General features: G+C 43.2%; 1 protein-coding gene and 1 pseudogene across 2 annotated transcripts; one reads left to right on the top strand and one right to left on the bottom strand.

Annotated features, from left to right (window-relative positions):
• The first annotated feature begins 547 nt into the window (after window positions 1-547).
• LOC135971463 (glyceraldehyde-3-phosphate dehydrogenase pseudogene) lies at window positions 548-17,136 on the top strand (annotated as a pseudogene). Its single transcript, XR_010587697.2, has one exon. The product of XR_010587697.2 is annotated as a glyceraldehyde-3-phosphate dehydrogenase pseudogene (transcript).
• LOC102129873 (3 beta-hydroxysteroid dehydrogenase/Delta 5-->4-isomerase type 1-like) lies at window positions 3,907-11,762 on the bottom strand. Its single transcript, XM_073997902.1, is given in 4 exon segments — window positions 3,907-4,707; window positions 7,734-7,904; window positions 11,605-11,711; window positions 11,714-11,762. Coding segments are annotated over 4 exon segments (1,128 nt in total).
• Window positions 17,137-23,585: the final 6,449 nt, after the last annotated feature.

The following is a 23,585-nucleotide window of genomic DNA, read 5'->3' on the forward strand; positions in this document are numbered from 1 at the left end:
TGGCCAGGCTGGTCTTGAACTCCTGACCTCAGGTGATTCACCTGCCTCAGCCTCCCAAATTGCTGGGATTACAGGCGTGAGCCACTGTGTCTGGCCCAAGTCGTCCTTATTGGGGACACAGAACTCCTACTCTGAGGTCAGTGAGGGAAGCAGGCAGGGCATCTCCAGGGGTGGCCCCAGGTGATCTTGTGTGTGCCCAGCATGTCTTTCCAAGTGTCTCTTCCATTTCTCCCTTGGCGTAGTGCTGTCTGGTCTGGTCTCATTGTTCCGTAAAAGTGACCCCTTTCCCATCCTGGGTCTTTGCAGACTCCATTGTCTCTACCTGGAATACTTTTCCTCGAATTCCTGTCTGTTGAAATCCTACCCATCTTCTGATATTTAGCCCAAATGCAAGGACCCCATGAATCCCCTATGGGAATGGATCTCCCGAAAGCATTTTCCTTTCTTCTGGCACTTTTCACATTTACTGTGCACAGCACCTAACATGTCTCCTATTTTATCTCCCACACTGGACCGCTAGACTGGGAGCAGAAGTGGAAAATCAGAGGCCTTAAATCCTGGGGCCAGCCTGTGAATGTGATTTCTTAGTTTGCTTATTTTTCCCCCACCAAATTTAATTTATTAAAAAATTATAACCTATGTTAACCATACAGGAAAGCAGAGAATATGATCTAATAATGTATATTTGGGACTTATCGCCAAGAATGAACAGATTTGCTGCTGACACCTCGCCACCACGTTTTAAGATATAAATTATTGCAGATACACTTTGAACACTAACTAGCCCACACATCCCTCTCCCGAAGCAGATCTTCACACTGCTTTTTCAAATTTAGAGTTAGTCACTAATATTTAGAAATCACAGGATTTCACATCATAAGATTTGGCCTCCGGCCACTTTCCTGCCAGTTCTCACCAGTCCATCACAGGCTCTGGGGCCCACCCCGGCCCTTTGAACCTGCCTATCCAATCTGTGGCTTAGTCTGGCACCCGAGCTCTCTCATCTGCCCTCTGTACATGCTTTCCAGGAGGCGAGGGGACTCTTCATGCCCCCGTCCTCCTCCGCACCACTGCTTGGGCTATGCTCACTGTCTGGACCGAGGAATTCAAGGCCTCATTCAAGACCCACTGGCTCCTGTGGCTTTTCCTAGTGAATTCGGCTCAGCTCCATTCTCAGTACTCATATACACCTAGCCCTTAAGCCGGTGGCTGAGCACTGGCCCGTTCTTTCATTCAATCCTGTATTAGGTACCCTGCAAAGTCACCTTGGTGGAGAAAAAGGACTCAAAAATCCCGGCCAGGTCGGGCTTACTTGTTCTTCCCTCCTAGCCTTTGCTGCCTCCGTGTGGTGCATCACGTGAAGTGCAGTGGGGCTTGGTGCAGGAGCTCTGCCTGCTTGGTGCCCTCAGGTGTAAGAAGGGATGGCATATTTTGTTGGCCACAACACTCCGAGGTCTTTGTGCTTGTTCAGTTGAGACTGTTGACTCATCTGGCCCCCTCGTCTCTTTCTTAGAACTCCCCTCGCTGCCCGTTGGAGCTCTGTCCTTTTCCTTCCTTTCCCTGTGAAAATTGCCCTGGTGGTTTCATAAGTGTAGGGTTTCACTAGGCTGAAAAACCAGGGGAAAGGCTCTTGTCCCTGATTCCACCACCCTCCGTTGATTCCCATGGTACCTGACATTAACATATGGATCGTGAGCACACCTTACAAGAACTGGAGAGATGCTGGCTCTTGCATTTTGTGCACAGCTGGGGAAGGAGGGATGTTGCATTTTTCACCTTACCCAACTGCCTGGGGCCACTCCCCCCTGATGGTAGTGCTGATTATCTGTTCCTTGGGGTTTTGAAAGTGGTGGAAACCTGTTGATCTGGGCCAGAATATGGTTCCCTTTTCTCTTCAGAATGAACACTGAAACTAACTCCATTGTGGTAATCAAATTCAACTGATTAATGATCTGTTAATTTCCTGTGTAGGAAAGAAGCCATTTTGATGTTGGGTGTGACTCTCATCATTGCTGTGATACACCCAGGTCCAGAGGGAGACAGCTTTTGTCCCCACACTCTGGACCCACAGCAACCTCCACACCTGCTTCAGTTCAGCTCTGTCCCTGATGCCCCTGACAGTGTTTCTTTTGACTGTGTTTTCACTGATTGGTTAATGACTATGTCATCACTGAAGTCACCAAACTTGTCTTTATTGGCCTCCTCTCTTCAGGGGAATTGAGAAGAATGAGAGAACCAGTGATTAAGGAGGAGATGGAGGGAAGAAAGAGGCTAAGGATATGGAAGAATAAAGGGAGAAAGGATATGATTTAAAGAAGAGAAGGAGAAAGAAGAGAGAGAGGCATTAAATCTCGGCATGTGGGATAGTAGACTTCTAATTTTGGGCTGAGTAGAAGGTATATTTTGGGGGAAGTTCACACTTGTTTTCTTTACTTGCCCAGGAACCCATGGTGTGGCTCATTGTGATTTGAAAGGGTGAAATGCAGGGTTATGTATGATCAGAATGGCCAACACACATATAGCCAGGAGTGTTCTAGAGACCTTCTACGAAATTGGCACCGAAGCTGATAGAGGCTGGATGCATTTTTTGTTTCTCTCAGCCCTGCTCAGGTCCATTAGGAAAGGCATGCAAACTCTTTCAGACACCCCTCAGGGATTCTCCTGGGTTCTAGAGATTCCCCTGCATGTGGACTGGGCAAGAAAGAGGTAACCCAAAAAAAGCTGGGACTCTCCCAAGTATCACCACCCCATGCTCCAGTGCTCTGCTGTACCACCGACAAGATGAGTCCAGGCTGTCTGATTCCGTGGAAAGATAAGGACTTTCAAGGCCAAGTACCTGGTAGAATGCCTAGCCATTAATCAGTTAGTGTGACTGTGAACAAGTTTCCTCACCAGTAAAATGGGAATAGTCACCCCCACCTGATAGGTTTCTGATGAGTATTCGGTGAGGGAATATATGTCATATGTAGGTCATGTTGTACATGCCTGAAACATAGTAGAACTCATTCAGTCTTCACCGCCCTTCCTGACCCTCCCGCGACTCTGCCCACCCCCCATCCCCAGCTTCATGCTACTCTCCTAGGTAAAATATGGTGATACCTGGAAATGAAAAGGAACGAGGAAAGTATATATTAACAGAAACCATGCCTCTCTCCAGGTTAGGCATTAAAACATTTGTTGCTCTTTACATTGAACCGTGTGAAGAAATAGGAGATTTAAAAGAAAAGAAATGAAATCCTTTCTCATTTAAGAGGAAAATTGGAGCTCTAGTAGTTAAAAGCGACCCTCAAGTTAAAAGAGACCACAAGCCAGACGCAGTGGCTCACACAGTGGATGACACCTGTAATCCCAGTACTTTGGGAGGCCGAAGCGGGCAGATCATGAGCTCAGGAGATTGAGACCATCCTGGCTAACACGGTGAAACCCTGTCTCTACTAAAAACACAAAAAATCAGCCGGGTGTTGTGGTAGTGGGCACCTGTAGTCCCAGCTACTCGGGACGCTGAGGCTGGAGAATGGCGTGAACCCAGGAGGCGGAGCTTGCAGTGAGCTGAGATCGCACCACTGCACTCCAGCCTGGGAGACAGAGCAAGACTCCGTCTCAAAAAATAAAAAATAAAAAATAAAAAAAAAGGACCACAATTTTTCAGAATCAGTCACTGAGGTTTGGAAAAAGCAAATCACATTGTCTGTCCTCTGGTATATGATTAGGACAGAAAGTTTCTGGTTGCGCCAGGGACTGGGCAGGTCTTGATGACGTGAGGAAGACAATAAGTTGGGCATTGTGTGAAAGGGAGGAGGCAGGACCTGGGCTAGTGTCCTTGTCACCTTCTGTATGAAGCCAGGAAGGTGGAGCTTGATGACATCTCCTAACAACACCCACATGCACATCTCTGTCATCCTTAAATCACTGAGTCTTGGACTTCAGGGTCTCCTTGTGCCGGTCCGCAAGGGAACCCACCCACTCCACGGTTTTCTGCTTGGCTTCCTCCCAGCTGTAGAGCGGCTCATACGCCAGATCTCGCTGAGCCTTCTTGTAAACGAAGGTGAACACGCTATTTGACAATGTCACTATGTGACGGCCGAAGGGCGGTCCATAGATGTAAATGGGTCTGAGCAGGAAGCTCACTATTTCCAGCATGAAACCAATCCAGTACATCAGGGATAAAGGAAGGCTCCATCTGGAATCAAGGCGGAGGCCGAACTCTTTGCTCAGGGTGTAATTAAGGTTATCATAGCTTTGGTGAGGCGTGTCATCTGAGATGTAGTAGAACTGTCCTTGGACACTTGGGGCCTTCTTGGGGTCCTGCAGGACCCTCATGGCCAGAATGTGAGCCCAGGCCACGTTGCCAACATAGACTGGGTTGACTCTGGAGAACTTGCTGAAACTTGACAGGATCCTATTGTTGTTCAGGGCCTCATTTATACCAGCAGAAAGGATTGGGCTTTCTTCCCCATAGATAACCATTGGTCTTAAGGCACAAGTGTACAAGGTGCCACCATTTTTCAGAGTCCACCCATTGGCCACCAGCACAGCCTTCTCAGCAAACTTTTTGCTGTATGGGTATGGAGCAGACCATGTGTTTTCCAGAGGCTCTTCATGGCCGTTCTGGATGATTTCCTTGTAGGAGTTGGGCCTGGCTACCTCTAGGGTACTAGTGTAGATGAAGATTGGCACAGTAGCTTGGACACAGGCCTCCAACAGAAGCTGGATACCTACCAACAAAAAGCATGCTGTCAGAGTCAGGAAATATAACTAAGGGGCCCCAACCACATGCATAGATATTCATTCTCAAGTGCAGTGGTTATAACAGACTCGGGGTCCATTCTTCTGTGTCTCTGACTGAGACTGGGCCATGCTACAGCCATAGGAAAAACACCAAAATGAAAAGAAACTGACATATGGGTTCTGGAGAGCAAGAATTTCTAGACTTTTGAGTGTATGAATGTGTGTGTGTGTGTACTTTAATTTTGGGAAAGGACCTAGGGTTATCACTTTATATTTTGCAAAGTAAGGATGTTGAAAATTATAATGTGACATCAATACCATTAAAGGCAGGTTATTGAAAAACTAAAAAATCAGGAAGATATACTCTGAGAATATGGGCAGTCCCAGTCCTTAGGCAGAAAAGGGCAGTGGAAGAATTTATGTCACACACATACCCATACACAGTTGTATATAAGCAATATACACTCTTAAATATACTCTTAAATATACATGCAATTGCTGGTATTTTTCTCATTTTGAGTGGACTCATAAAACTTAGTCACAAGGACCATTCCTGGAGTCATTGAGCAAACAGTGGCTTGTGGGGAGATGCTGGAAACTCACACTCTTTTCCTGATTGTGTGTTCCCTGGGAAAGCTGCTTCCAATTCTGGCTGTGACTCTGTTTACCTGGTTATGTAAAGTGGGGGTGTAAACCTTCCCTTAAACCCTGCCCTGGCATTTCCTGTGGAGCCTGGTGGAGGACTGGGGAGAGGAGTGTGCCCTCTGCTGGTAACACCTGCACTGGGAGGACCTGGCAGCATCCCCTGAGCTGTGTGGAAGTGAAGCTCATGGAGGTGCTCGGAGTGCCTTCCCTTGAAGAAGGAAGGAATTTCCTAGGTAAGGATTATTATTTTTTCTTATTTTATTATTATTTTTTTAGTTCTTGGCCCCGTTTAAAGTTTCTGTGGAATTTGAGTTTCTGGAGAGACAGCCTCATGTTTTCAACAATTAATCTGGTGGTAGAGAAAATGTGGAAGTAGTTTACCTTCAAGAGGGAAATGACCAACATTGTGAAATGTTTTCTAAGCCTTGGAGTGATAATGGTTTAGGAAACAGATGCCTCTAACACTTCCCCTGTCATTTCGCATTTCTTGTTGTTGGGAGTTGTGGAGAGTTAAAAATTCAAATGAAAAACTGGTTACTCTTAACACCCTCCTTGCACTGTAGAGGTACTTAAAGGTATGCGTAAGTAGAAACTGGAAAGATTTTTTATTGAGATGGTGCTGGATACCCAAAAGCAATTAGCTGCTTTAGAAAAGTTTTCTGAATAGACTGAATGTGGAGGGCCAGGCCCGCGGTTGGGTGCTGTGGTGCTGAAGATACTGGACTCTGGGAATCAGATGGTGAGACTGCATGACAAGATTCCTTAAGGAAATGTGTCTGAATTTAAAGTGGTTTGGAAAGCTGCAATTCAGAAAGACCATCAAGACTTTAAGGGATGAGGATTGAATGAAGGTGCACTTTGGACACCTGGCTGGGAATGGCTCTGTAAGAGCAGGCCCTGTGGTGAGCTGAAGAGATTGTGTATTCTGGACACCTGGAAACCCTTTTTGTTAAGAAAATATTGTGAGAAAGCATGTGCTGGATAATTCTGTCCTGACAGACCACTGTGAACCAGCTTTGCTAGTTCTCTTGAGAAAACTTCTTTGAGGTGGGCAGCAGGGCTCTGAATGTTCTTGATATGGGAGTGCTGGGAAGGGAAGAGCGTGGTCCCTTTAAATGGTATGGGAGTGGGGAAAGGAAGTGCTGGGTGAAGGAGGGTGTAGTCCCTGGCTAGGGCTCCACTCCCAGGGACGTAGATGAGGACAAGCATTTTCTGCCCAAATGTTGCATTTCCCACGACCACCCAGGCCTGTCATGCCCCCATTCTGTGCCTATAAAAAACCCCAAGACCATAGCAGGACACACACAAGTTGCCAGACAATGACAGGAGCAGATTGGCAAAAGAAGACAGAAGGGACTGGATGTCAGAAGGGGCACATCAACGGACGAACACATCAGCAGAGGAACACATGGGCAGCTGGACGTTAGGAGGAACACACCGCCCAGCAGAGTGATGTGGGGTTTCCCTGGGACAGTCGGAGAAGAGTTGGGCAGTTGAGCTGCCAACTCCATGGGAAAATCCTCCCCTTCTGGCATCCCCCAGCTGCTGAGAGCTACCTCCACTCAACAAAACCTGGCACTCATTCTGCCAGCCCAGGTGTGATCCAATTCCCCTGGTAACCAAAGCAACAACCCGAGATACAGAAAGCCCTCTGAATTTCCGACAAGGTAGAGGGTCTAATTTAGCTGGTTAAAACAAGCCGCCCATAGATGTCAAAACTAAACGAGCCAGACTAAAAGAGTACGTGTAACACACACCCACTGGGGTTTCAGGAGCTGTAAACATTCACCCCAGACACTGCCATGGTGTTGGAGTCCCACAGCCTGCCTGTCTGTATGCTCCCGTAGAGGTTTGAGCAGTGAGGCACCGAAGAAGCAAGCCACACCCCCATTGCATGCCTCCTGAGGGGGACGAGGGAATTTTGCCCATTTCATTATCATCAGCCTACACACAAGGTTTAAAATGATGACTGTGGTGGCACCTGGAAGGTTTGATTCTGTCCCAGAGGCAAAGAGTGGCTGGATATCAAGAATCTGAAGTCGGAGTTTAGTCAACTTTTGACTGGAACCATAATAGAAAAAGTGTCCACAGCCTTTGGAGTCACACGGGAGTGAGTTTAAAGTCTAACTCTCCTACTTACTTACTTACCTGGGGGGCCCTGCACAAGTTACTTGCCATCTCTAGCACTGGTTTCCTCATGTAAAAAGCTGAAGATAGCAGCTTTGAACTCCCCCAGTTGGTAATGGTTAGCAGACACTTGGCCCAGAGCACAGCAGGTGTTCCGTGGAGGGACTTCTTTTCCTTTCCTGTCCTTCTTTGTGATCCTTAATCCCCCACCTTGCTTCATCTCCTCCCCAGGCTACCGTACCCTTCTCATTGACGTTCATGACAGACTCTCTGTGAGTGACACCGATGACGTCTATGACAGAGGTGGTGTGGATGATGACCACGATGTCCTGGCAGGCTCTCTTCAGGCATGACTCATCCAGAATGTCTCCTTCCAGCGCTGTCAGCTTGGTCTTGTTCTGGAGCTCTGTGTGAACACGGGTCAGGTGATCGGAACATTTCTGAAACTGGCTTGGAAGTTTCCTGATAAAGATGATGTTACATAGGTGTTCGGGAAAGGTTAGAGTCGTGGTGTTGGAGTGGAGGGTGTACATTCCATGGAAGGAACAAGCAAAAAAAGACACAGAAGTCAGAATATGTAGCAATTTATTGGGAAAGAGCAAACATCTGTTTCTACCCCATCTCATTTCAGAAAAGTAATCTGAGCAATGAGCTGTCAAGTGTACCTGGAATATAAGCATTTCTAGAGTCATGGGAAACTCACTAAAATATTGAAAGAGAGTAGGGTGATTGTGGAGAGTTGGATATAAGGGGGAAAATTCGAATTTAATTCTGCAGGTGATGCGGGATCATGATTTTGGGTCTCCAGCACCACGTCAGAGAAACCCCTTATTTATATTTGGAATAAGTAGAGAACCAGGCAGAGCATGGTGGCTCACACCTCTAATTCTAGCACTTTGGGAGGCTGAGGTGGGCTGACTGCTTGCACCCAGGAGGTCAGGACCAGACTGGACAGCCCCATGAAACCCTGTCTCTACTAAAAATACAAAAATTAGCCAGGCGTTGTGGTGCCTGCCTATAGTCCTAACTGCTCGGGAGGCTGAGGAAGGAGGATGAACGGAGCCCAGGAGGTGAAGGTGGCAGTGAGCAGAGATCATTCCTCTGCACTCAGCCTTGGTGGCACAGTCAAAGCCTATTAAAAAAAAGTGAGAGAGACAGAGAAACAGAAGCAGAATTGTGATGTAGGAAGTCAACCTTGGCTTGAGGATATAAAATGGACTGAAATAGGGGATATGAGAAAGTAAGGTAATTAAGAGATTAATCAGAGTATCTGTGCCAAGGTTTCGATGAGGTCTGGAAGCAGGGTCCAGCAGTGGAAGCAGAGGAGGGCAGATACAACAGGTTTGAATTTCAGACCTTACCTTAAAGGTCCTGATACCTACTGGATCTGGGTTGAGAGAAAAAGAAGACAAAATCACCCCTGTGGTTTGCTGTTTGGGCAATTGGGAGGAGAGTGGAGCCATTACTAGGGAATTGCGCATGGGCTTAAATGAGGAATTTCCATGAAAAACTCTTATCAGATATCAAAAGCAGAAAACAATGCTGAAAGTTAGCGACCAATGAACTAATATTCCAGCTGTCTAACTGAGGGCAGTGGTTACAACTTTAATGTTTTCAGGCTCCTCTGAAATCCCCAAGACATGGTGCTGACAGTAAAGTTGTCACCTGGAATTAGCCCACGCCATGAACACTGTGGTACATGGAGCTTGGATAAATACTCTACGCTTGTTTGTGCTTTACAATCTGCATATTACTCACAACTTGCTTATTTCCTTTTACAGCAATCTCATGAGATAGGTTTTCTGAGTCGCACTTTATTGATGAGGAAACTTAGGATCAGAGAGGTTAAGGGACAGATCAAAAGTCACGTTTCTAGTGGAGACTCAAACTTGCCCACCCCACCTCCAAGCCTCGTACCCTGTACACTAGGTACAGGACTGCTGTTTACAACAAATTTTTCTGAGAAAGAGTAAGATTAAGCCAGTTCAACTGAAATTGGCAACAAAGGCCAAAGAACAGTGAGAGTAAAATTCAGAGTGAAAAATTCAAGACCAGAGTAATTCCTTCCAGGGGTTCAGATGGGACCATTTACTCTCCTGATGCCTCTGTCATGTTTTGTCTACTCCCAGCCCCTTCCTATTGCCAGGCAACTCCAAGGATGCCCTGCAATGGGGGAGGCAGGGAAGAGGCTGCTGGGGAGGACATGGGTAACAGACTGAGAATGGAATTTTCCCTGGTTGTATTTCCACCTCTGCACTTCCTGCTCCCTTCCTCTGCTTCCCCTTTGCTGCCAACTTCAGACAGACTGGCTCAAAGGAATTGCCATTTCAAAGATGTAGAAGTCTAAAGCCAAGAGAAAAGGCTCTTCCTCAGTGAGTTCACAGGGATCTAGAGACCAGGAAAGGGGACTTTGTGGATGAACCCATAACTCCCTCTTTCCCCAAGCTGCTAGAAGAACTATTGGTTAAGAGCACAGATGCTGCACTAGACCTCAAGGGTTCAAATCCAGTTTTGCCATATTCTAACTCTGAGACTTTCGATGAGTTAATTAACCTCTCTGTGTCTGTCTCCTAATCTGTAAGAAAGGAGGACAATAATATTAACAATCTCATAGGGTTGCTATGAGTAACAAATGAGTCAGCACATGCAAAACATGTAGCACCGTATCTGGCACAGAAAGAACACTGAAAGGATTCTCTGTTTTTATCTTCATACAGGCCACTGCCCATCCGTTATATCCCCTAACTTTTCACCATAAGGAACAATTCCTCTAGGCTGAGCATTGCTTTTTTTCTGGTATTAGGTGTTAGATTGCAAATATTGGTGACACACAAGGATTAGAAACATTTAATCTTGGTCTTGTGTTAGTATTTGTTTATGAAAGACACCATGAAAATAGAAGGTGGAGGAAATTGGAAGAGGTCAGAGAAGAACAAAAGAAGAGCAGAGTTTTGGGTGTGGTGGTCCATGAGTGCTGTCAAGTAGAGGCTTCTCTGAGGGCAGGGCATGGCTCTCTGCACAGTCAGAGCCCAGGTGTAGACACACAGTTCACCCACCCCCTGGGTTGGGGAGGAGGACGGGGAATTGGGCACCCAGGGAGGCAAAGACCCACTTTGCCAAGTATCAGCTCCAGGGTAAAGTGATGATGCTTCTGGATGAAGCTCTGGTCTGAGCTCTGCTACGCGTTAACCAGATGATCTTGGCAAGTTGCTTTATGTTTCTGGACCTTGATAGTTCATTGTCCAGTTGGATATGACTCCTTTTCTACTTTCCTTTTGGGGTTATTTGCACAAGGAGTTGCTAGAGCAAGGTCTGCAATTTCCTTGGGGTATTGAGCAACAGAGACAAATGGTTAAAAACTAAAGCCTTAGATGACAAATCGAAAAGAGGGATATCTGGCCTTATACTGCCCCTTCCTCTGTCTCTGCTCTTAGCTGTGCAATTGTGCATGCTGTCTATCTCTCTCACTGATGCTCTCTCTCTCCTCTACCTCTCTCTCTCACTCTTTCTCATGCATTCTCTCTCTTTCTCATTCTCTCTCTCTGATTTTCTTTCCCCCTCATTTTCTCTCTCTCTTTTGCTCTCTCTCTCTCTCACACACACACACACTTACACACTCATCCATATCTTCACTTCCTTTTATTTTGCCTTCACCAAAGGTGCCAAGGTTGCTACAAAACAAAACAAAGCTCAGGGCAGTCTAGAGAGGCAGGGACCCCCTGGTGAGGTCTCCAAGTAAATGGTGTCCTTTGTGAATGTTGCGAAGCAATTGCCAAGACATAAAGCTTCAGGACATAAAAAAGTTGTAGACAAGAAAACTTTCGTAGACAAGAAACTGATGTGGGATTTTCTAGATGAGAAGAAAAGGGGCCTGGTGTCCAAGTGGCTGCCTCTCAAGTTCTGGGTTAGGGCCGGAATCCAGTCTCTGGACACACCATTCAGAATCTTTCACACCATGCCATTTCATACTATTTAATTTTCTTTTTTTTCTTTTCTTTTTTTTTAGACTGTGGGTGGAGGATTGGCTTAGATTTGACTACAACTTTCTATAACTTGCTAGAAAAGGTCCACCTTCTTGCACCCATGCAGGGTTTAAAATGGAGCCACACACCCATGAATCAAGGAAAATTCCTCCCTCAATTGTGATCTGAAGGCCTTGTCCAAGGCCCTGATCTCCTTCAGCTCCTTCTCCTTCACCAAGGGGAGGATGATTGACCCAGAAACCCTCCTGCTCCTGTCACAAGGCAGCTCCAGCCCGTCATGGCCAATCCAAAGTAGCAGACAACACACTCCAGGAAACAAGATGCTGGGGAGCAGATCTGGTTCCAGGGTGACCCTGGAGAAGGCTAAAAAAAGAGGTCAAATGGTTATATACTCACACAGATGTCTTATTTTCCTCCACCCCATTTTCTGCAAAAATTCCATGTCTCCACCATTGCGAGGAGTAGCTGAAAGAAAATGAAGAAGTTCTTATTGTTAGTTAGATTGTTAAAAGCTGAACAGAAGAGTCAGGGTGCTGGTCACTTCATCCCCTAAGGGAGCTCTGGAGCTTTCTGCTCTGTGGCTTCTGGCTTGCCCCTTATCCCCTTGAACTCCTGCCACATACTCATTGCTCCCACCTCCTACAGCATCCCTTTTCTCAGAAGAATAGTGACCTTTAATATATATCTCTAATTCTTCCCAGCAACAGGAAGAGAAGTCCAATTCTAAGGCTGCAGTGCGGTAAAGAGTCTTAGGTTTAACATTAACAGGACACTGGTCGGTTGATACCAGATGTCGGGGATCCGCAATCTGTGATCTTAAACTAGACTGAGAGAAATCTCCAAGTGTAATGTGAACTTTGCCTTTGTGCAGTAAATATGTTTGGAAGGAAATCTGCATTAGCTCATTATCTCCTCTCGCAGAGTGTCATTTGAAATGTTGCTGCTGTCTTGCAAAGTTTAGAAATTTGCGATGGTGACAGCTCTAATCACTAAGTTTTATGGACGTGACTTACTTTCCTATTCAATATATCCAAAACCTCCGTTGTAACTTTCCCCTGGAGAGCTCTGGGGTTCCTAGATGAAGAACACCATTGAAGGAAAGCTATCTAGTGTTAACCACTTAATGATATGGCCTGTACCACAAGAGTGGGGATTTGTGGTTGTATGTCCTAATGACTCTTATCATAGATGTTTGAACTTTTCCCATATTCTTGGGTACAAAACCATTCTCAGCAAATATCTGAAGATGCTGTGAATGCTCCTTGAGAGTATGTCTGAGAACTGCCCAAATTCACCACTGTAAGCTCTCCAAGACACTTTACTCTACTTAAAAAAATCGAGGTGTAATTTATATTCATTAAAATGCCCAGATCTCAAGTGTTCAGTTTGATGAATCTTGACAGTTATGTATGCCCATGTAAGTAGCACCCAAAAAATGTATAGGTCGTTTTCTTCACTGCAGAAAGTTCTTTTCTGCCTGTTCTTAGTTAATTCCCTCCCCTACCCCCAATTTACCTGGTAAGCAACTACTCTCTGATTTTTATTCCTACAGAATTCTCATTTTATTCATATATATATATATATATATTTTTTTTTTTTGAGTTGGAATCTTGCTTTGTCACCCAGGTTGGAGTGCAGTGGCACAATCTTGGCTCACTGCAACCTCCATCTCCTGGGTTCATGCAATTCTCTTGCCTCAGCCTCCCAAGTAGCTGGGATTACAGGCATGCACCACCACGCCTGGCTAATTTTTATATTTTTAGAAGAGACAGGGTTTCACCATATTGGTCAGGCTGGTCTTGAACTCCTGACCTCATGTAATCCACCCACCTCAGCCACCCAAAGTGCTGGGATTACAGGCATCAGCCACCATGCCCGGCTCCTGTATTTTCTTAATTTATTCTTCTAAGATCTCCGTGGTTCTGGATATATATTTAAATATAAAATCATTCTGAATTGAATTTTTGTGCATGGAGTACAGAAGAATTGACCATTGATTGTCTCTATTGTTTGTTTATTTTTCTATTTCATGATTTTCTTTATTTTTATTATTGCCTTATATTTATTAACTTTGGGGTTGTTTTACTCTTTTTTTTCAGGGTTCTTATTATAAAAGCATAGATAATTGACTTTAGTCCTTTGTTCGTTTCCTCTACAGGCATTTAAAGTTGTAAGTTTCTCTCTAAGCACTATGTCAGCTGTGTCCAACATTTTGGTGCATGGGGTTATCATCATTCAGTTACTGATGTTTTGAATTCTTTTTTGTGAGTTTGTCTTTGACCCAAGTGACCCATACCAACAGAGTACGTTGCTTGTTTCCTAAAATTGGGAATTTTCTAGGTATCTTATTTTTATGGATTTCTAATTTAATACTATTGTGGCCATAGCATATACTCTGTATGATTTTGAATCTTGCATATATATTGAAACTTGATTTATGGTGCAGCATATGGTCTGTGTTGGTGAACATCCCGTAAACACTTGAAAATAATGCTTTCTACAGTTATTCGAAATAATATTCTACAAATGATTTGCTTTGAAACCCCACTCTAGGTCTTGCCCTCCTCCCATGTTGTAGACATTCAGCTGCTACTTGGGACCTGACTACCAATGGTTCAAACCCACTTGCCTAGAAAAGGTTGGCCCTGTGTGGCAAGATGTAGCAGCTTGTTCTCTGATAGCAACAGGCCCTGGGTCTTGCTGAGACATGTGGAGCACTATCTGAACCATTCGGGTGCATCACACATGTTTGCCTGCTGTAGCACATGCTAGAGTGCACCTTATAGATCCCCCATTGCCTTCGGTATGGGGCTGCACATTCCCTCAGCTGTTGAGAGTCCTGGAGGCTGCAGATTTCAGCCAGTGTCTCTTGGAGTGTCTGAGTGGAACCAATAAATAAAAGCCGTAAAGAAAGTGAGAAATTAAACAAAGGGCAAGACTAATGGGGGCCACAGTACTAAATTTCTTTTATTTTTAAATAGCTTTACTGAGGTATAATTGACATAACATTTGCTTATTTTAAGTGTGCAGTTAGATTATTTTCAGTAAAATTTTAGACTTGTGTGACCATCACCACGATCCTGTTTTGCAACATTTCTATCATTCCTAAGAAATCCCTCATGTTCATCAATCACCACCACTTTTTCCCAGTCCCCAGCTCCAGGCACCTCCTAATTGATTTTCTGACTCTACAGATTTGCCTTTTCTGGAGACCGTATAAATGGAATAATGCAATATGTTGTCTTTTGTATCTGTCTTCTTTCATTTAGTTTAATATACTTTTATGGTTCATGTATGTGGCAGCACAGATCAATATTTAATTCCTTTTAGGTGCCAAATCCTATTAAATTATATGGATAGCTCCCATTAGTTTATTCATTTATCGGTTGATAAATATTTGAGTGTTTCAACTTTATGGACTGTTATGGATAAAGTTGCTATGAATATTCACATTCATGTGTTGTGTGAACATAGGTTTTTTTCTTTTGGGTAAATAGCTAGGAGTGATAGTGCTAGGTCGTATGGTAAATGTATCTTCAACATTTTAAGATACTGTGAAACTGGTTTCCAACATGGCTGCATGTCCCATCAACAATGCGTGAGTATTTTAGTTTTTCCACATCATTGTTATTTCACTTCCTCCAGGTGTTACTGTCCTTTTTTGTTATAGCACTCTAGTGGGGAAGTGGTGTCTCGTTGTAGTTTTGATTTGCATTTCCCTGCTGACTGATGATGCTGATCATCTTTTCATGTACTTTGTTGACTCTTCCTACACCTTTTTGATGAAATGGTTATTGAAATATTTTGCCTATTTTAAAATTGGGTTATTTATCTTTTCGTTGCTTAGTTGTAAGTGCATTTCGTATTCTGGACATGAGTCCTTTATCAAATATATGATTTGATTTTTTTTTTCTCAGTCTATGGGTTATCTCTTCATTTTCTTATTGATGGCTTTTAAATGCCAACATTTTTAGTTTTGATCCTGTTTCATTTTTCAACTACTTTTTAACCATGAAAAGTTGGGTTTTTGCCTAAGTCAAGATCATGAATATGTTAATCTATGTTTTCTTCTAAGAGGTGTACAGTTTAGCCCTTAAATTTAGGCCTATAATTTATTTTGAGGGAATTTTTGCCTATGTGTGAGTTAATGGCCTAAATTCATATGGCCAATTGATTTTAACAATAGTAAATTCAATAGGGAAAAAGACTGTCTTTTAAACAAGTGACACTGAGACAACTGAACTGTCCACATGCTCAGGGAATGTCAGCCTGCTATGTCAAGTGATGCCCACCCAAGTCACCACCTATTGGCATCAGAGTGTGTGAAGAATTTCTCAATATGATAACTGTGGGTTAAATAATATGCTGCAGCTCTCTGCTTCTCCCATTCAACAGACAGCCACATCTTCTTGTGCAGTGCCAGCCACATCCCTGAGACACCATGGTAAAGGTGAAGGCCAGAGTCAATGGATTTGGCCCTGTTGGGTGCCTGGTCACCAAGCCTACTTATAACTCTGGTAAAGTGGATATTGTCACCATCAATGACCCCTTCATTGAGCTCAACTACATGGTCTACATGTTCCATATGATTTCACCCATGGCAAATTCCATCGCACTGTAAAGGCTGAGAATGGGAAGCTTGTCATCAATGGAAATCCCACCACCATCTTCCTCAAGCTAAATCCCACCAAAATCAAATAAGGCAATGCTGGTACTAAGCACATCGTAGACTCCAGTGGCATCTTCACTACCATGGGGAAGTGTGTGGCTCATTTGCAGGGGACAGTTAAAAGGATCATCATCTCTAACCCCTCTGCTGACACCCCCATGTTTGTGATGGGTATGAACAATGAGAAATACGACAACAGCCTCAAGATCATCAGCAATGTTTCTTGTACCACCAACTGCTTAGCACCGCTGGCCAAGATCATTCATGACAAGTTTAATACAGTGAAGGGACTCATGACCACAGTCAGTGCTATGACTGAAAACTGTGGATGGCCCCTCTGTGAAACTGTAGCATGACAGCTGCAGGGCCCACAGGAACATCATCCTTGCATCTACTGGCACTGTCAAGGCTGTGGGCAAGTATATCAATGAGCTGCATGGGAAGAGCACTGGCATGACATTCCAGGTCCCCACCACAAACATGTTGGTCATAAATCTGACCTGCCCTCAGGAAAAACATGCCAAATATGATAACATCAAGAAGGTGGTGAAGCAGCATCAGAAGGCCCCCATAAGGGCATCTTGTGCTACACTAAGAACGAGGTTGTCTCCTCCAGCTTAACCACTGACACCCACTCTTTCACCTTGGATCCTGGGACTGGCAATGCCCTCAATGACCACTTTGTTAAGCTCATTTTCTGATGTGAAAATGAGTTTGGCTACAGCAACAGGGTGGTTAACCTCATGGCTCACGTGGCCTCCAAGGAGTAAGACCTGTGGACCACCAGCCCCAGCGATGGCATGAGAGGAAAACAGAGGCCCTCAGCTGCTGGGGAGTCCCTGCCACACTCAGTCCCCCCCAACACTGAGAATCTCTCCTCCACACAGTTTAGTGCAGACCCCCTGAAGAGGGAGGTGCCTAGGGAACCCCACCTTGTCATGTACCACCAATAAAGTCCCCTGTCTGTACTCAGAAAAAAAAAAATGCAATATTAGGAAGACTCACAAAGATTACTGATCACCAAAAGAATAGACAGCATGATTTCTCCATCCTCCTATTTTATACTGATGCATAAATGGTCAGGAAATGCTGGGCTCACAATGGGAGTCTGCATTCCAGTGTGGGAACATTAGTCTCCCTTGTTATAATTTTTTATCACGTAAGCACAAGACACAGCTTTATCAATGGGGGAACACACAGGCTGTTGGTGTGAAACATTCTAGACTTAGGTGTCAGCTGTTCACAAGATTGTCTGGAAAAATCAACTGCCCGGCATCTAGAGTCCTTGGGGCTCACACAAAGCGTTTACCTTTTCTTAGGGGAGAAAGCCACCCATTTTACAGGGATCTATACTAAGCACAGTCTCTCATGCTGGGAAAAGGAAAATCCCTCTTTTTGGCCGGCTTACTAAACTCCTGGTTTACTTTAGGATAATTACACCCCTTGTGCTTGAGTCCCAGAGAGGTCATGAGAAGCATAGAATAAGTTTTAAAGGCATAGGACTAGATGAAATAAGTTAGGGTAAGAATATTCATGTATAACAGGGGAAGTTTCTGGACTGAATCCTGGAATACACATATCAACATTTGGAAGTTGAACAGAGAAGGAGGGGCCAGCTAAATATGCTGAGTAGGAGTTGGTGGCAGCAAGGAGAAAAATTAGGAGGACATGGCCTTGTGAAAGTCAAGTGAAGAAAGTGTTTCAAGAAGAGTTTGGTTCACTATGTTGGGTGCTGCTGTCACATCAAATGCAATAGGAAAATAAACGATTATTGATTTTGGCAACATTGTAAGTAATTTGTTTAGAGCAATTTCCACAAATAGTTGGGTTGGAAGTTCAACTGGAAAGTCCAACACACAATTCATTTGTGTGTTGAGGAAGAGAAGAAAAATGTGGAAAGAGTGACTCTTAAAAACAACACCTGTTGGCCGGGCGCGGTGGCTCAAGCCTGTAATCCCAGCACTTTGGGAGGCCGAGGCGGGCGGATCACGAGGTCAGGAGATCGAGACCATCCTGGCTGACACGGTGAAACCCCGTCTCTACTAAAAAATACAAAAAACTAGCCGGGCGAGGTGGCGGGCGCCTGTAGTCCCAGCTACTGGGGAGGCTGAGGCAGGAGAATGGCGTGAACCCGGGAGGCGGAGCTTGCAGTGAGCTGAGATCCAGCCACTGCACTCCAGCCTGGGCAGCAGAGCGAGACTCCGTCTCAAAAACAAAACAAAACAAAACAAAACAAAACAAAAAAACACCTGTTCAAGAAGTTGTACCATGAAGATCTCAGTAAAAAGGTGTTACAGCCAGTGGAGTGAAGAGTTTGTTCTTGTTGTGTTGTCTTAAACTGTACTACTCCTTTACTGATCCTTAGCACCTTGTACAGAGCAAATGTTCAAACATTGTTGAGTGTTTGACGAAATAAAGTGTCTATGTCTCATACATATTTTTATTACCATAAACATTTGCACAACATCTGACATATCATAGGAACTTAATACATGTTTATTTAATAAACGAATGGAAAGATGAGTGAAAAAATCAAGACTCTAGAATGTCTTAGTGCTTTTGAAACTTAGTGCTTATGGACTAATACATAGAAGGAAATAGAAGAGAACAGTGACCACAAAGATGAAAATACTGGAAAGTTTCCCATACTAATGAGAGGCTGAAATCATTGCCCAGGCCAAAGCTGTTTGCCAAGGAGATGCAATTTTATTCCTATCTGTAGCACAGATATGAGTAGGATCCCAGGTATTTGAAGTGTACTTAAAAAACCAGTTTTCAGAAGTAAGGAACAATGGGCCATCCCCTCCACCATACAGGGAGAACTAGGGCCAGAAGTTTTGGGTTATATGAGCTCAACTTGGCTGTCTTTCTAGGCAAGACCTTCAGAATGAGAAAGGAGAAAGCTTTAGCAAAATGTCTTTTTTAATTCTTACTGAATTCTCTGTTTGTCAGTTGTTTTTGGGGGGAGGTCGGATAGATGTCACTCAACCATTTCCTCTGGAGTCTGACTATGATGGTATGGTAGCCAGCCTCTAAGGTGAGTCCAGTGATCTCTGCTTCCTGGTATTCATTCCCTTGTGTGTGGGCTGAACCTAGTAACTTGCTTTTAATCAGTATAATGGGACAAAAATGATGGAATGTTACTTCCATGTTAGGTTAGAAAAGGTAGTGATTTGCATCTTGTTTTATATTTTCTCTTTCTCATTGGGCTGGATGAAGCAAGCTGCCATGCTGGACAGGACAATACAGTATTGAACTGAGGGTAGCTAACAGTCAAAGGGGAACTGAGGTTCCCAGTCCAATAAGCTTCGAGGAAGTGAATTTTCCAATACCTATGTAAGTGAGCTTGAAAGTAGATATTTCCCCAGTTGAGTCTTCAGATGAAACTGGAACTTTGTGCCAATCAAGTCAAGAGCTCTTGGAACTCCAATGTTTAAGAAGAAAAAAGGTAGACTGACATACTTTTAACAAGCTGCTTTCTTTTCTTGGGGATTTCTCTTGCATTACGAAGAACATTATCCCTTCATTAAACTCAGTTTGAAAACCACAAGTGGTTTAGCAAATATTAGATTCACTGAAGTTACTAAGTGTTGGTGAAGATGTGGGGAGACAGGTGTGTTATTCGTGGAATTGTAAGTTTATGCAAATTTTTGGTGAGTATCTGACAAAATATTTTAAACTTTCACACACTTGACCCCTACAAGTCTACTCCAGATATTTATTTTATGGAATAATCAGTTGAGATCAGACCAAGAGGTCATATGGGACATCTCCTTGCACATAGAAAGCTCTACATATGAGCTCTAATATATTAATTGAGTCCCTTACTGTGTATCAGGTGCTTTACATATATTATCTCATTTAGTTTTTAAAATGGACTTTATTTTCTATTATAGTTTTAGCTTCACAACAAAATTGAGGGAAAGTGCAGAGAGTTCTCATATACTCCCACTCCCACATATACACAGACTTCCCCACTGTCACCATCCTACGCCACATGGTGCATTTATTACAATCATTGATCTGCATTGACACATCTTCATCACTCAAAGTCCACAGTTTACTCTTGGTCTCACACATTCTTAGTTTTGACCAATGTATTCTGATATATAACCACCATTTTAGTGTCATCTGCCCTAAAAATCTTCTGCTTCTGTCTATTAATCCCTCTGTGCACCTTGACTCTGACAGCTATTGATCTTTTTACTGTCTCCAAGGTTTTGCCTTTTCCAGAATGTCATATACTTGGAATCACACTGTATGTAGCCTGTTAATGTTGACTTCTTGCATTTAGTAATATACATTTAAGTTTCTTCCATGTCTTTTGATGGCTTGATAGCACTTTTTTTCTTTTAGCACTGAATAATATTTCATTATCCATTGAGCTATTGAAGGACAAATTGGCTGCTTCCAGGTTTTGATAATCATGAATAAAACTGCTATAAAGATCTAACCTAGAAATAGGTTTTTGTGTGGACATAAGTTTCCAATTTATTTGTGTAAATACAATGAAGCATGATTGCTGGATTATATGGTAAGAATATGTTTAGTTTTATAAGAAACTGTCAAACTGCCTTACAAAGTGCCTGTACCATTTTGCATCCCCACCAACAGCGGATGAGCATTCCTGATGCTCCACATTCTTGCTAGCATTAGTTCTTGTCAGTGTTGAGGATTTTCACCATTCTAATGGGTGTGCAGTGGTATCTCATTTTTGTTTTAGGTTGCAATTTTCTAATGTCATACGATGTTCAGTATCTTTTCATATGCTTTCTTGTAATTTGTATATCTTCTTTGGTGGGTGTCTGTTCATGTCTGTTGCCTATCTTTGCATCAGATTGCATTCCAAATGTAAGACATTTTTAGGAGGTAAGAGATTCCTTCTGAGATTTTCTATGCATCTCTTCAGTTTACTGTGGACATTCCTTTTCACACATTTCTAAGCAATGGAAAACAGCCTTTTGGTATTATCTTGATAAGATTCCTGCTCATTTCCCTTGGAATTTTTGATGTAGACCTCTAAGCCAGATGCAACTTAAAAAATTACACACATTTGTGTCCAGGAGCACAGTAATCACCAGATAGATGTATAAAAAGATAGCTTCTACTACATTTTCTTGTAAAGTAAGATAATATCATTGTCTGTATACCACATTGCTTTAATACCATATACTCATGTGATTTGTTTTACTCTTACCCCAAACCAATCTCTATTGACTCCCACAAGTCTTTAGCTGGTGATTTCAGGATTGAAGAGGTGACCTTAAGCTGGCCACTATGCTTGCATTGAAGTGCCTGTAATAAAGGCACCTTTGGGAAATTTTGCAACTTGACCACTAACCAGCATAAAAGCATGAAAAAAATTGATTTAGAAGACTGTGATTGGGTGTTTGGATCTTATGTTTTCTCTGATTTCAAGTCTTGTATTCAAGGATTTATTTATTTATTTACTTATCCACAAAGAACAATTTAGCACTAAAATGTTCTTATCTTTTTCTGATGTGAGGAGAATCATGAGACTATAGTTATAAACAACACAAATAGAAGGGGGCTGAGAAAGGTGGTATCTACAAAACAGTTCTGCGATCTAGAAGTGAAATTCCAGAGAGTACGCTTCAAGTAAGTATACCAAGCCCCACTGTCCATGAGGCTGACTCTTGATGGATGACAGGGGTATTAGGGTTGGGGAACAGACCAGAGGAGAGCAAAGTCTGCCTAGAATTGGTCATTTGCTGTGGGACGTGGCTGGTGGGACAGCTCTCTCATGAGTCTGCCCATTGTCTGAGGCCATGTTCTTGGAGACTCCTGGGTAAGAGATTTCTTAGACATTAATCACTGTCATATTGAGAAAGTTTCCATGTATCCACTAAAACTACCCAATATGACCAAAATAAAGATATCTCCTTTCTCATGTACTGGTGAAGAACTGGGCTAGTCAATATTAATTTGTTTCCAGGGTCCCTGAAATTCTTATCTGAAAACTCTCTTTCTGCTACTTTTCTTGGAGGTCAGTGAATTGCACAGAATAGACATTAGTCCAAGTGCCATAAAATCCTGTAACATCCTAGGTCATGACAATGAATATTTTAGGCTTTCCTTTGCTCCCCTGTTCTTTCTTGTCTCTGGTTTTTGCTGTGTGACTCAAAGTAAAAAATATTCCCAAAGTCCCTTGCAGCAGTGCATGAGTTAGGCTATACCAAATTCACCTTTGTCACCTTTGTCACCTTTGTTCCTTCTTGATCTTGTGAAATTGTATGGTCTGATTGTGTTCCTTCCAAATTCATATGTTGAAACTTAATTGCCAATGTGATAGTGTTTAGAGTTGGGGCCTTTAGGAAGCGATTAGCATATGAGGACAGGGCCCTCATGAATGGGATTAGTGACCTCATAAAAGGGCTTGAGGAAACTAGCTGACCCCTTCCATTCTTCTGCCACATGAGGACACAGACAATGCAGCAACAAGATGCTGTCTTGGAAGGAGACACTGGGCTCCCACCAGACATGAAACTCATAGACACATTGATCATGTATTTCCCGGCATCTGGAACATAAGAAATAGGTTTCTGTTATTTGTACATTTTCTAATCCGATATATTTTGTTATACTAGCACAAATAGACTAAATCATGAAGCTTCCATTTTTTAAAAGTCACTCAAATTAGGGTGTTGAAATTAATCTTCAAGGCTGATGGTCATCTAGGCATCCTGTTCCACAATGCAGCTGTGACTGCTGTGTCAGCCAGACAGTCACCCCTAGACATGTGTTTTCTTAGTATTTCCCTAAACTTTCAGCACAAGCACTCCATCCTGGTTGCCAGATTAAAGACCCCTCCTTGGCCACAAATTATCAGCCCACCAGTGCAGCAGCCAATTTGACACCTAAATAAAAAGTTAAGGCCTAACTCTGGGAGCATGGTCAATTTCCCTTTTCTTTTTACCAACCCAATAAAAATTTTATCCAGTTTAACCTTCTGCACTTCTTTTCAATCACCATGATTCTCCAAAATATCCACTACTCTTCCAAGTATTCTAATGACACCTGCTTTTTTCCCTTTCAACTGATTTAACTTTACTGCACTGTTTCATAGATAGAGAGTATGATTTCTGTTGGGAAATTTTTATAGGTATAGCTCTTCTGTCCAGAGTGCAAAGTTCCATAGTTTTGCACAGTATGTGCAAAACATTATAATCCACTGGCTGTTTCAGTCATTACTGATCTGCCCTATTAAGATCTTTTGTTGTGAGAAGAATCAATGGGAATTCTTTGAGTCACACACTTAACGAACTATTTTTTTGTAAAGGGACTGCTGTTTTGAAAGTTTGGCTGTTCACTTGTTTTAAATTTTGGGATCTGAACTGCAGTTATAGACAAGCAGAGCTATATGACCATACTTCATTTTCCCTTTCTAAATATGTGGGTGGTGAAGGCACTCT

This window comes from Macaca fascicularis, chromosome 1 (assembly GCF_037993035.2).
Source record: "Macaca fascicularis isolate 582-1 chromosome 1, T2T-MFA8v1.1".
Taxonomy (NCBI): domain Eukaryota; kingdom Metazoa; phylum Chordata; class Mammalia; order Primates; family Cercopithecidae; genus Macaca; species Macaca fascicularis.